General features: G+C 49.1%; 1 protein-coding gene across 2 annotated transcripts in view; it reads left to right on the forward strand.

The window, feature by feature from the left end:
- The window catches only part of PPP2R2D (protein phosphatase 2 regulatory subunit Bdelta), a 44,497-nt gene that overhangs the window by 24,611 nt on the left and 5,393 nt on the right, over positions 1 to 14,493 (forward strand). The window contains exons 3-9 of one of the 2 annotated variants that reach the window (XM_082639375.1): positions 1,909 to 2,006; positions 5,858 to 6,023; positions 6,433 to 6,545; positions 9,396 to 9,573; positions 11,174 to 11,338; positions 13,630 to 13,799; positions 13,873 to 13,964. In XM_082639375.1, coding sequence (XP_082495501.1) covers positions 1,909 to 2,006; positions 5,858 to 6,023; positions 6,433 to 6,545; positions 9,396 to 9,573; positions 11,174 to 11,338; positions 13,630 to 13,799; positions 13,873 to 13,964 — 982 coding nt within the window. The remainder of the gene's footprint in view (positions 1 to 1,908; positions 2,007 to 5,857; positions 6,024 to 6,432; positions 6,546 to 9,395; positions 9,574 to 11,173; positions 11,339 to 13,629; positions 13,800 to 13,872; positions 13,965 to 14,493) is intronic. The other variant, XM_082639376.1, reaches the window with a different exon arrangement.

Here is a 14,493-nt window from a genome sequence, read left to right on the forward strand (position 1 = left end):
TTGTGCCATTTTAGTATTTAGTTTGTTTATTTTGATTTTAGAGCTCTTCTAAATTCTACAGAGGGTATTTCTAATTTTAGGTTCGTACTTATTTACGTAGCCTAATGAAAATAATTTCCCACCACTGGCAGTCATGCAGTTTTTCTTAAAAGATTCACTCCCTTTTAATGAAGTTTGAAAATCACTGACAGGGACTTCCTGGTGACGCTGTAGTTAAGAATCCTCCTGCCAATGCAGGGGACACGGGTTCGAGCCCTGGTCCGGGAAGATCCCACATGCCGCGGAGCAACTAAGCCCGTGCGCCACAGCTACTGAGCCTGCGCTCTGGAGCCCGTGCTCCGCAACAAGAGAAGCCACCGCAATGAGAAGCCCACACACGGCAACGGAGTAGCCCCTGCTCGCCACAACTGGAGAAAGCCCGCGTGCAGCAACAAAGACCTAACGCAGCCATAAATGAATGAGTGAATGAAAGAAAATCACTGACAGAGCTAGAATACCATTAATTATATTGTGCGCCCCCTGGGTATAAATGACATAAATTTTTAGTTCCTTTTAGTCCAGTACAGAATATTTTAGTTTCATTTAAGCAAATTCGGTTATTTCAGGTAATTTAATTTAAAAAGGGACACTTCTAACAAGAAGCCTAATCCTTTCCCCAAGGCTTACTGAAGATTTAAGGAAAAAAAAAAAAAGAAATCCCAGGCAGTAGAATTCGGTGTGCTCTTAAATGTCAATAAACCATACCCATGCAGTAAGAACTTATTTTGCAGTAGGAATATCGTATATTAACAGATAAATGTATGTGCAGACCTTTAAGAATTGCAGTATATTATGACCACTTTCCAGAAGCATTCTTCAAGTAGTTTCAACTTTGTGGTCCATTTCTCATTAGTAGGTAGGTCGTTTATAACAGCTGTTTAGTGCTATTTGTGTGTAAACACTTGGCACCCCAGAGAGGTCAGTCTCAGTTGCTGGTAGGATATGCCCTTTGAGCCGGGGCCCCGGCAGCGGGGACGGGTCTGTAGTGATCCATCCCTTCCTCGGAGCAGCCAGAGAGGAGATTTTCTGCGGCAGCTCCCAAGCTCACAGCAGCCCCTTGGGAGACCAGACCCATACCTTTGTCTGATTCTTAGTGCTCAGCAAACCTGAACTATGGAGAAAGTGGTTTTCCCCTAAAGCCCAGCCTGGGATATTCTTCCTGATTCAGTAGTCTGTGTCATAAATCCAGATCCGTTTCCTCTTCCTGAAGTATTAACCTTAGGACACCTGAGACTTTTCCAGGCTTGACTTCGTTTTTGTACCTTGTGGCCTTTACCCCATGTGAGCTGATGTCCAGGTCTTGGTGTTGATGGTGTAGAAATCTCGGTGTCTGACCAGCAGTGTCTCACTAGGTAACGCTGTCATCCTTATCAATGGCAGTGACTTCACCCAGACAGTAAGCTAGAACTTGTACTGTCTGTAGTGGTATTTTGTACAGAAGCCAACCAGTCACCGTGTTAATGTAGTGTAAGAATCAGGTTTATTTTTAAAGGTAACTCAGGCATGCATTATAAAGTTAGGCAGCAGTCTTCTAGAGCCCACTTTTATCTGTTTTTGTTTTTTCTCAAAATTAATTTCCTAAATTTCTACCCTATACCTTATATCAAGACAACCCAGTCTAGATAAATGCTGGTGTGCCAGGGACTAGGCATTGGATCAGTGACCCATAAATCCACGTGGGCTCTGGGCGCCAGAACCAAGAAGTGGCTGCTTGGTAATTATAAGTTTCCCCTGAAAATTTTGCTTTATCCTTGGAGGAAATTTTATATGTGTGTACCTTTCTTTTGATCCTTTTTATTGGTTTTTCAAATATTTATTACAACTCCTTTCAGAATCATAAACTGGTAAATTGCTTCTGTTGTTTGACAGCTGATGTCATCTCAACTGTGGAATTTAGTCACTCTGGAGATCTTCTTGCAACAGGAGACAAGGGCGGCAGAGTGGTTATTTTTCAGCGGGAACAAGAGGTCAGTAATTTACAGTCCACAAACCAAGTGAAATCATTCAGCACTTCTCATACCACTTATAAGGAAGGAAGCACAATTATTTTCTCAGTGTCTCATTTCATTTGATTCCATTATATCACATTCACCATGTAGCATCTTCTTTCAGAAATTATCTCGGGGCGAACGAGAAGACCTGTGTTTCCACTCAGGGACGTACAGCCCCCAAGTCCCAGTTAAGCCCCCAGTGCCCCCCTCATCTGTAGGGCGGGCGGAGAGTCCTTTCCCCGCCTCAGGTTGTCACAGGTGGTGGGGCGGACCAAGTGAAGAGTGTAGGCTGGTGGGGTTCTGGATCTGTCTGCTCGCATCCCGGAGCGAATGAAACCCCTTCACCAGCCATGGAGGTGCAGCCCCGGGGTCTGCTGGCTGGTACGGACACTCTGAGTGCCCCGCAGCACTGGCTGCACCCTCGAGGGCCAGGGCCTCAGAACGCAGGCCTTGGAGGAGCCACAGATGAGCCTCACTCAAGAACACTGGCTATCAGGTCCCTCCCGTCTGGGGGAAAAGGGGAGAGGAGCGCTACTTTGTCAGTTACACATAAGAATAGAATGGGAGCTATCGCCAGGCCTTGCCAGCCCCTGTCGTCTCTCGTTTCTGGCAAGCGGGCCTCGCCGAGTGCCCAGTAAGGCAGGATGAGGCTCTGCTGTGCGGGTGCCCCAGGCGGGAGCCTCAGCACGGCCAGGCCCGGGGGTTCCGTGAGGTGCCCGCCCGCCTTGCCTTTTCCCGACAGAGCGCCCTTCCCACCTGCTTCCTAGCTGGTCAGCGTGCAGTTGTTTTCATCTCCAAATTCTGCCCTCTAACTTCTTGTGGTAAAACAACTCTGGTGTCAAGGCGGGTGGGCCCTTGCTCCCTTCCTTGTGGCAGGGAGTGCCAGCCCTGCACTGCAGAGGGGCACTTGGTGGCATCTGTAGGGGGCAAGCCCTGGGCCCCCAACATCTCCTGGTTAAAATATGCCTGTTGCAGCTCCAATGTTGATTAAAAAATTTTTAATTGTGTTTTTTCTGGTTCGGGATGGTGAGAATTCTTTTGTGCATATCATATATATTATCATGAATCTTTCTAAATCTTCACAGACAATTTGATAAGTTTATAATTAGATTATAATTATAATCTTGGAGGTGGATCATCACGGTGCTACTTAAAAAGAACTGTATACTTTACCCTTTTCAACAGAAGTAAAAGTCGGTGGCAGTGTTTGAATAATACTTTTAGCAGAAGGATTATTTAACAGATTACTTAACCATAGCTATCTTAAATTTAAGAGTTCACTCTTAGCTCTGTGAAGTCTGCCATTTGAATGATGTCCTTATAGAAAATGAAGTTTTTTCTTGTTTTGGGGGGTCATTGTTTAAACCTAAAAATATGCTAGCTTCAAATATGAAAGATTATGATAAAACTCAAGCATCTTGCTATAAAATGTGTTAAGTATTGTAGTTTTGAGAAGCTTATCATATTGTGTTCAGTGAAGATGTATTAAGTCAATGGTGCTACAGATTTGTACAGTAGCAGGTCCCTAAAGTTGTTTAAATTTGATAAGCCTGACCAACTGTAACTTCATAAATCCCGGGCAACTTTTTTCCCCATCTTTTTCTTCGTATTTTGGTTGATATAAAAAGCGGTTTTGTATCCCACCTTCCTTGCTGTGTAATCCTCATTGTGGCCTTGAGTGTTTCCAGGGTGGGTGAGACTCTGTCTTCATCCATCATCAGAGAGACAGTTGATGATATCACAGTACCACTGGGATGAGGCTGTTGCCTGTTAAACTGCAGCAGCTCTCGATCAGAAACTTCAGTAAGCTTTCAGAGGTGTCAAAAGATGTGTTTTAGAACCAGTGAAGCGTAGAGGTTCTGGAGGATAGAGCAGCACCCCGCTTGGCTGGGGAAGGTGAGGACGCTCGGTCAAGGGGGAGCCGTCGGAAACTAGGTGGCAGCGTGATCTTCAAGCTTTTTTTCCATGTTAGTGGTGGAGCCCTCTGTCCAGGGGACCCGAGTGTGTCAATCGGGCAAGCAGAGTCTGTGGACGTGGCTCCACGGCTCCCACCCCTCTGCAGAATGCCTTCCCTCTGCATGGCCCATCCAGTAACATCAGAACTGTAACTGGGAATCAGCACGTCCCCAAACAAAGCGAGGCCACCTCCTGCCTCTCCTCGTCGTCCCCGTGCTCCCCGCAGCTGGACCAGCAGTCTCGGCCGCTTCCGCCCCACTGTCCTGCTCAGAGTCCAGTCGCTGTGCCCTGCCAGCCTTCCTCAGAGTCCCTTCCTCTCACCTGGCCTGTTCCTCCCTCTCCCTGGACAGGCCCTCAGGCGCTGATGCGAGGTCTCGGGGTGGAGGACAAGGCCGGGGGGTTAGCAGGGGCCTTGGGTTTTAGGAGTTGAGGGCAGAGATCAGGGCAGTTAGTGGCAGCATTAGAGACAGGGCGCTGTTCCCAGAGAGAGTGGCCCGGGAAGGACGGGCAGCGCTGTGATGGGCGCTTTTTCGGAGACTTGTGTCTAAAGCATGGGACTGACCGATTCCACAGATTTTCCCTTTTAAATATTTCAGTCTCGGCTTGTTCACTTGAGAGTTAGAAGTATCCGTTGGTGTATTAGGCTTTTTCATAGAGAGCGTGAGGGCCATGAAGCAGGAGAGTAGTGTGAATAGCATAAGCCTCTAATCCAGCACACCCGTGGGACACAGGATAGGGATTTCCACGGTCCTGCTGAGGAATGCTTGACCGCAAGGACGTGCAGCACTTACTTCCCAGGGCCGCGCAGTAGAGAGATGTAGGTAGTTGGGGGGATTTTTCTCATAATACATGATCTTGATTCAGGAACGTAAAGGGGTATCTATCTAGACATGAAGGTTATTCGTTTAGTTTACTTTATTTGACACACACACTAATGTGTTAATAAGATTTTAGATACTGGTTATAGAACAAGAATTAAAATACTGGTCTCCTTGAGTTTTAATTATGACATATTTACTATTTCATAGGAAATGTCATTTTGGACATGCAGAAGATTTCAGGGATTAATATAAATACACTTATGAACCCACCACTCAGGCTTTTATTCCTTTAGAAAAGGAAGCCCTGGGCGTGCAGGTGAAGCGCACACTGTGCCCCTCCCCCGTTCTATCTTGCCACGTTACCTCCGCCTCTTATTTTATTATGCCTCTCCCTCCTCCGAGTTGGCCATAGCTTGTTCTTCTGTTTTTACTGCAATGTGTAGAATTGTTCTGTGTGTGTTAAAATTTTGCATAAGAGGTATCTTACTATGGGTGTGTTTGCGCAGCTCGCTTCTCTGACACGTGCCACAGGATTTGCCCTCTTAGCTCCTTTGCCTAACTGCTCATTTGTGACTCTGCCGATCGGCAGCCCCCTTCCCTGGCGGCGCGGCTGTGTGCTGGCTGGCTGTCCCAGGTGACGGGGAAGTGTGCGTCCCCTGGCTCAGTCCTGGAGGGCTTGGGCCCGCCCGGCCGACTCTTCACGGGGCCAGATTGCAACTGCTGCCGCCTCGGTGGGCCCTTCGGCCCCTCTCAGAGCTGCCCCGGTGGCGCAGAGGCAGCCAGAGCCAGCGTACTGGCAGGGAAGCTTGACTCCGCACCCCGCCCTAGAGCAGATGCCTGGAAGTGGAAGAGGAAGCTGCGGAGTCGACTCTCTTATTTGTTTCTTCCAAGCAAAGTAATTCTGAGCGTCATCTGTTTGACATCTTTCTGACCCAGGATTTTTATTAACTTTTAAAAATGTGTGTGGTCATTTGATATTCAAATCGGGAGAACTGAACGTTTCTCTGCACTGTGCTTTGTTCATTAAAATGGCTTCATGTTTCCTTGCAGAATAAAAGCCGCCCTCATTCCAGGGGGGAATATAACGTTTACAGTACCTTTCAAAGTCACGAACCAGAGTTTGACTATTTGAAGAGTCTAGAAATTGAAGAAAAAATTAATAAAATTAGGTGGTTACCACAGCAGAGTGCTGCGCATTTTCTGCTCTCTACAAATGGTAAGAGCTCTTTTCCTTATGCGGCCGTTTGAGTTAAGGCTGTGTTTTTAATTTTCTGTGTGTAGATTCTTTTTGATTTTAACCCTTCTGGAGGTTATCTCTGCTTTAAACTTTGGGGGAGGGTAAAGTACTAGGTAGGCAGGAAGAAAACTCAGGTTGAAAACTCAAAGTATGCAAACACACACACACACTCGCAGTATTACATTTCTCAACTCTGCAGACGTTTCTACATCTTTACTTATTGTAGGAAACAGAATGTTCATATACAACTGGAAGTACTAATGTTCAGATACTCCTAGCTTATAAACCAGCATAGAACCACAGGGTTTTCTTGTATGATACTCAGCTAATAGTGGTGCATGGTATATGGTTTTTCTTTTAATATGGAGAATGAGGTTTTTATTTTCAGATAAAACTATTAAATTATGGAAAATAAGTGAACGGGATAAAAGAGCAGAAGGCTATAACTTAAAAGATGAAGATGGACGACTTCGAGATCCATTTAGAATCACGGCACTACGGGTATACGTCACATTTTCTTTCAACTAGCCAATACTTGTCATAAATTAATCAGTAATGATGCTTAAGTCATCTGTTTAGAGAATACTGTTAAATAGAAATACTGTGGGATCTGTCTTCTTGATCTTGAAAGTTATTTGTAATCATTTTTATGTATACTTGTTAAAATGGGAGTCCTCGTATTCTCACAAAAACAAAAAAGTCACACAACTTCAGAAAATATACTAAAGAAAAGACTCTGGTTGAATTCCATAACAAATCCTTCTAAATACACCCACTGCCTTTCACTCTGAAGGTTCAGAGTAGCACATTGGTGGGGTTGGAGCAGATGGAACTCGGCACACTTCCCTGGAGGAAGCAGCGTGGGTTGCAGATTGAGAGATGACCTGTGGACCAGCAGGATGGCCTTCACTGGATTTCCTCTGACTTAGCTAAGGCAGATTCTGACCAGAATTCTTTGCGCATCAATCCATGAGCAGCATTACTTCTTCTTTTTCTTTTTTTTAAATAAATTCTTCACTCCCTCTTTGGTGCCCCTAGGTACAGTATGAAATGACTGTGTTTTATCAATTCTAATACCTCGATTTTTTTTCACATTTTAACATCTATGAAATTGAGTACAACTTAAAATCTAGTGTCCTGGGGTGGTGCCTTTAATTAAATGGAGTATGAGAAGGAGGTTAAACAAGCTTGAATCCTGCCCAGATGCGCCCTGGTAAGACCCCAGGGTGCTGCCGATGGGCCGGGCCGCAGCGGAGACCAGCGGTGACTCAGAGGTGCTCCCCGAACCGACCACCTGGTTCATTAGAAAGCTGTTGGCCAGTTGGTTTTCCAGAGAGGTTTAAAACCTTTGTGGAAGTGCGATCTATCAGGTGAAGACCTAGTGAGTGGACACATTGTATTAGTAGCTGAGGAGCTACAGAGGAGGGCAGGGAATTGCAGGAAGCTCCCCATCCCACGCCCTGCAGGGCCCCGGCGCAGGGTGCGTGTGGTGGGTTTCGATCTCTTTCCCCGTGCTCTGCCAGCCGCGCGCACGCAGGTGCTGGGGCAGCAGGCGCGCAGCACGGAGTCGCAGCCCAGCGTGCAGGGGTGCTCCCGCCAGGAGCACAGTGGGTGTAACAGGTAAGCACTGCCGAGGAGAAGGGCGGGGTGGGAACTTGGAGGCCAGCGGTATTGCCCTGTTTCCAGGGAGTTGAGGCCAAGAAAGCTGTGTAATTTGCTCAAATCTAAACCCTAATTTGAGCCAAGATGTTCTGATCCAAGTGGTGGTTTCTCTGTGCCACGCTGCTGCTTTCCCAGCCGTGAATTAGTGACAGTTTGTAGGTGAATCACTGTTGGTGAGAGCAACACTAGTTTTGCAGTTACCTCCATGTCACCTGCTCCTTGGAAACTGTGAGTGCGCTGGAAGGATGAGGCCTGGGGCGCCCTGTGGGTGCACCCGAATCCCCTGCACCCGGCCCGGCACGCTCCCCCTCTCCAGGGAGCCCCCTGCCTCCCAGCCAGGCCTGCTTCTCCACCGTGGTGCTCACGTCCGTCCTGGCTGTGGGAAGTCTGTAAGGGCTTCTGAGGCCCAGTCTTCACTCTGGTCAAGGCTGCTGTTCTACAATTCGCCTAACCAAGCTGGTCTCGTCCGGGGCCGTGGTGAAGCATGTGACAGGTGTGAGGTCATCACAGTTGCAGGGTGGGGTGCGGCGGGGGAGAGATCGCAGGCCAGGTCACTCTGTACATGGATTTACCTTTGTGAGTTCATGGACTCCTTTGAACTTTAAGAGGAAAACAAAATTTTGAAAGGGGAACAGAAATTTTGTTCTCCCCTTAAATTATTTTGGTACCAGAAAGGGGCTCATTCTGTTATCCATATTACAGTTGTCTCGCGTTTTGATTAGAGACTTGTTAGAGGGTATGACAGGTCTGTCCTGTCCCTCGTGGAACCAACAGCTCCTGCACCAGAGGAGGGAAGCGTGCGCTCAGCACTTGGCTGGTTTAAAATGAGAGGAGTATTCTTATACATGTTTCCCCAAGTTCATTTTTACAGCATTTTGGCTGGAGAAAACTCAATTAAGAGATTCTCTCCTACCCTTTCTAGGTACACTCCTTGGGTTTTTAATTTAAAAAACAGCACACTTTAGTTTTTTGTTTTGATTTTTAAAGCTTCTGTTTTCCTTCCCACTAGATGTCAGTGATGCTGGGCCTTTTACCTTTTTTTCTCACGTCTGACACTGTCACCCACGACTGTGCCTTTGGCTTTGGCCACTCTCGTGCCGGCTCCTCCCTCTCATCCTTCGCCCGGCTGACCTCTCCTCCCTTTCCCTTTCTGTGTGGACGTCCCCTTCCCTGGGAGCCTTCCTGGCCACAGCACTCATCACAGTCGGGGTTTCTGTGCCTTTTTTAAAAAACGTTTTATTGAAGTATAACGTGAGTACCCAACATGCCTCTGTCATCTAAGTGAGCAGCTCCGCTGCCGTCTGCAGGCTGAACGTACCGCGTTGTGGGCACCAGGTCAGGAGAGGGCCTCTCCTGTGTTCCCCCCGCCCAGTCCCTGCACCCCACCCGCCCAGCCCTGTTGCAGGGCGCGGGGGGCGTGGGGGGACGAGGAGATGCACCTGCTCTCACTCTGGAGGCCGCAGCTGCGAGGCCAGAGGAGGAAGGGGGGCGGCTCGACTCAGGCTCCACATCAGGCATCGGTGTCGGGGGCCATCTGCTTGCCGAGCAGCCAGAAGCTGTTGATTATTTGGGGTATTGTCTGTACATGCTGTGCACGCAGATTTGTTCCTTTCTGTTGCCTACTGAAAGTGTTCTGATTTTATGCTGCTGGGATCTTTGTTTTGAATTCCTATTTCCTTCCATTTTTAGGTCCCAATATTGAAGCCCATGGACCTTATGGTAGAAGCAAGTCCACGACGAATTTTTGCAAATGCTCACACATATCATATAAATTCCATTTCAGTAAATAGTGATCATGAAACATATCTTTCTGCAGATGACCTGAGAATTAATCTATGGCATTTAGAAATCACAGATAGAAGTTTTAGTATCCTTCATCAAATGGATATCGCAACATTTTTATAGGATCGTTCTTGGATAGGTCATTCTCATCTTCATTATGCCCCTTTGTCTCAGGGTCTGTCCTTTGTCATTTTTTTCTCCTGTCGGAAGCTCACATTATCTCTCATTGATTTGTGAGGACTCTAATTCATGAAGGGTTCATTTATGCAGTCGTATCTTTCATGGTTTTCTTAAAGATTTTGTCCCACCGTCGTGCTTCAAATGCCCTTCATTGCAACTGAGATCATAGAATAGAAACAGCATAGAAGCAGGCACGTGCTTTCTGCTATCTGTTAGCACTTTTATATATGTATATATATATAAAATGTTTTTTTTAAATTTCTGGCTGCGTTGGGTCTCCATTGCTGCACAGGGGCTTTCTCTAGTTGCGGCAAACGGGGGCTACTCTTCGTTGCGGTGCGGTGCCTTCTCGTTGCGGAGCATGGGCTCAAGGCACGCGGGCTTCAGTAGCTGTGGCTCGTGGGCTCTGGAGCGCACACTCAGTAGTCATGGCGCACGGGCTTAGTTGCACCGCGGTGTGTGGGATCTTCCTGGACCAGGGCTCAAACCCGTGGGACGTCCCCTGTGTTGGCAGGCGGAGTCTTAACCACTGTGCCACCAGGGCAGTCCCTGTCTGTTAGCACTTTAAAAACACCTTGGGTCCACTCACAGGGGCCAGTCGGTGCCCTCGTGGCCCCTCCCCTCCCACTTCACTTTCGGCCCAGCTTTGCTCTTTGGCTCTCGCATGAGCTGGGGTGCTGTTCTCTCATCTCTGGGCGTGGCTCCTTCCCCAGCTGGGCAGTGTCCTCACAGGCCTCTGCTGACTGGCCCTCCAGAGCCTGTTGGCCACTCTTCTCCGGCACTCGGCCCTGCGTGCCTCGTGTGCTTCCCCGGACTCCAGGCGGTCAGCGGGCTCAGCCTGGTCCCCGCTCTGCACGGTGGCCTGGAGACAGCCACGACAGCGTGCTGGGCACTGTAGGGCTCCAGTCCCTCCAGGGTCCCTGCCCACGGTGTCTGATGTCTGGAGACTTGAGCTGTGGTGTCACCAAGTTTTTTAGCTTCCTTAGTTGTGATCTGTTCCTGCTATCCTATCTTGGCCCAAAGCCAAATTGTACACTTCCTTGTTTTCCCAGTTGAGTGATTTCTGTATTTGGCAACCTACCATGTGACGTTGTTCTGACGACCTAGAGCAAGCTCTTGGTGTCAGATACTTGGCAAAGCAGAATCTTTTGGAACCTGGCAATACTCGTGTGTCTGTGTCATTTTTGTGGTTGTTAGTATGGGACTTTTGTGCAGATGGGCACTTGCTTGCTTCCTTATCTTTTAATGTGTGTTATGTTGCTTTGAAAGTCTCTTCCTAGGATGCTAGCAGTAGCAGCGAGATGAAGGCAGCCTCGTGGCTACCTGGCTGTAGCCCCTGTTGGCACGTTACTGGAGTCTGATCAGTGTATTAACATAGATCCTCTTACTGGTGCGCTCGCAGGCTTACAGTACTTGTAATCGCCTCCTGCACACCTAATCTCTTAAACCTCGTCACACGGGTTATCTCATGCCTGCGAGCGCCCTACCTTAACTGTGCGCTTCAGACATCGTGGACATCAAGCCTGCCAACATGGAAGAGCTGACGGAGGTGATCACGGCCGCTGAGTTCCACCCGCACCAGTGTAACGTGCTCGTCTACAGCAGCAGCAAGGGGACCATCAGACTGTGCGACATGCGCTCCTCCGCCCTGTGCGACCGACACTCCAAGTGTAAGTGCCAGGCGTGTATGTAAATGTCCCGTCTAGAGCCCGTGTTGCCCGGGCGCTGAGCCACCTCCAAAGACTTAGAGGTGCTTTTTGTTATGCATGTGCCTGCGCGAGCACATAGGCCCGGCCTTGGTCCTCACAGCGCTGCTGGCGGGATGCGGAGCGAGAGGCCCTGCTTTTGTGGCTCCGCGGTGGAGCCCGCGGGGCACTCCTGCCAGCGCTTCCATGCGGTGTCCACCTCCCTGGGTGGGCCCAGTGAGAGCCCCTTGTCGCCTCCACCTCTGTGCACTAGGACCTCTGCTGAGGCTGGAGACACAGTCCACCTGTGACCTTTCTCGGCTCTCGGAATGGGCTCTGTTCCCAGAGAGCTTCGCTGAACTTGAAGCCAGTTCCCTCGGGTGAGAGTCTAGTCTTTAATCCACTGAGTCTTGAAGTCCTTCTAGGTGAGGAGAGCTTTGGTTTTGTTTTTATTTTTAGCCATAACCAACAGGCCCTACTTTGTAGAAAACCAGAAGTCTGTGTGTCACAAGACATACGGAGTGTGTCCTGAGAACTTTGCCAACACGTTCCCAAGTACTGAGCAGTGATGCCATCCCAGCCCAGAACGCCATGGGTTTTCGTGTTCTGGACACTTGGTCCTGCGGCTAAGTCAGTGTATCTATCGGTCAGTCTGTCCAGAGTGTCTCCCGTCGTAAAGTGGGGCAGCTCCAACAGAGCCTGATGGGAAGGGTCCTTGATGACTGGTTCTAAGGAGCCTTTTTGCCTCATTCTGTCTCTTTTTGAGGCTACAGTGTAGGAGGAGGGGGGTTTTCTTTCGGTTTCATTTTTCGGTTTTTGGCGTTTGTGGTTTTCTCTCTCTTTTTTTTTTTTTTTTTTTTTTTGGCCACACTGCGTGGTATGTGGGATCTTCCCCAGTCCGGTATTGAACCCGTGCCCCTTGCAGTGGAAGCACAGAGTCTTAACCACTGGACCACCAGGGAAGTCCACTATAGTGTGTTTTTTTGTTTTTTTAATAAATTTATTTATTTTAATTATTTATTTTTGGCTGTGTTGGATCTTCGTTGCTGCTTGCGGGCCTTCTTCAGTTGCAGCGAGCAGGGGCCGCTCTCCATTGCGTGTGCGGGCCTCTCATGGCGGTGGCTTCTCCTGTTGGCAGAGCACGGGCTGTAGCTAGGCCCGTGGACTTCAGTCGTTGCAGCACGTGGGCTCTAGAGCACAGGCTCAGCAGTTGTGGCGCACAGGCCTAGTTGCTCCGCAGCATGTGGGATCTTCCTGGACCAGGGCTCGAACCCATGTCCCCTGCATTGGCAGGCGGATTCTCAACCACTGCGCCACCAGGGAAGCCCCTACAGTGTGTTTTAAAGGAACTTTGTACTTCAGTAGAATTCCTGCAATGAAAAATTACGTCTTTTCTAATGTTTGGCCTATGTTTTCAAGACAACACTCGTGAGTAACAATTTTAGGTTCCAAGAGTAGTTTTATTTGTCAGCAAAGTTACTTATTTGAGTAAATGCTCAGAGTATTGCCACCAGCTTGCTTATAATCAACTTCAAATGCAGAGTCAACAAACATAGGTTCCTACATTAAAAAAAGAAAATCATAAGCTGCTGCAAATGAAAGGAAGTACAGAAATCCTCACCCAGTTTCACCAAGCCACAGGCTCGACAGTGCACTGGAGGCTCTGGGGTCTGGCACACGGGCAGGGGGCAAGTGAGGGGGCACTCGAGTTACTGCTGAGAAAGCAGAAGTGTCAAGGAAAGAGAGGGCTGCCAAGGAAGCCTGGAGAATCTTTCTGAAACTAGTAGTTTGGTTTTCTTAGCATAAGTCTCAACTATTGAATAGTGAAGGAAAACCCCTTTCCTGACAGGCTTTGGCAGATGGGACTGTTCCAGTGTTAAAATCTGACCCAGGCGTTCGCGGCTAAGGGCCAGGCCCTGCAGTGCACTCGCAGGCTCGTCGGCCCCAGGGCGCTCGGGGCACCGTGTCGGCATCTCCTGTAGCGCCCTTTGTGTCTTTCCGTGCCAGGGACAGGATGGGACGTGGTTTGCTAGGGACTGGCGTTCCGAGGATCTGCAGGGAAGCGTCAGGTTAATGCAGAGGCCTCACCAGGACGCACTCAGAGTGCCCGAGCAGCGTTCTGCGTTGCAAACCAGGGCCTGGGTGAGCCTGGGGCCTGTGCTTCAGGAAGATGGGAGGCCGCAGCAGTGTCAGGGGAGGGCCTGAGTCTCGCTTGGACTTTAAAATGATTTGTTCTCTGGTTTATAAACAGAAGCTGAAAACATTGTATTTTCCAGTTTTCGAAGAGCCGGAAGACCCCAGCAGTAGGTCCTTCTTCTCAGAAATAATCTCCTCTGTGTCCGACGTGAAATTCAGCCACAGCGGTCGGTACATGATGACCCGAGACTACCTGTCGGTGAAGGTGTGGGACCTCAACATGGAGAGCCGGCCTGTCGAGACCCACCAGGTGAGGCCACGGCATGGACCCTGCCACGCCTTGCACGCGACCGTCCCTCTGACCTTCCTGTACTTTCATTAAGGTCCACGAGTACCTTCGAAGTAAGCTGTGTTCCCTGTACGAAAATGACTGCATCTTTGACAAGTTTGAGTGCTGCTGGAACGGCTCCGACAGGTGAGACCTGAGTCGTGACCAGGCCCGAAGCGCGCTGATATCCTCAGAGGCGGGCCGGGCTGCCAGGAGGAGTCCCGATGGGCTTGGTTTTCCAGGCCTGTGAGGTGGCCATAGCAAGGTGGAAACATGGGATGTCTGAGCACACTTCTCACCTTGCTTATGATTCCACCTGTATTTAAACAGCAAGCGTAGTACGAGGTTCATGTTGGCTGTTTTTAAAACGCTTAGTGGATGATAATTTCTTATTTTTTGTTATTTCCAAGATGGGTGAAAGGAAGGCGGTGGGGAGGTTAGTTCCTGTGGCGTGTGTGGGATGGCCACGTTCCAGTTTGCCTTTGGGGACAAGTGGAGGACGAGACCTCAGAGTCGCTGCTGTGCTTGGACAGAGTCGGGGTGGCTGGTGCGACTCCACGGTCTGCCTCGTGATGAGGCGGTTTGAGGCCTCCGCCCCCTGTTTGTGCACGTCTTAGAGGTGACGGCAGAACTAGTGCTGCCAAGAGGCCTGTGTCTCATATGCTACGAACTGTCA

This window comes from Mesoplodon mirus (genome assembly GCF_964341445.2).
Source record: "Mesoplodon mirus genome assembly, chromosome: 2".
Classification (NCBI taxonomy): domain Eukaryota; kingdom Metazoa; phylum Chordata; class Mammalia; order Artiodactyla; family Ziphiidae; genus Mesoplodon; species Mesoplodon mirus.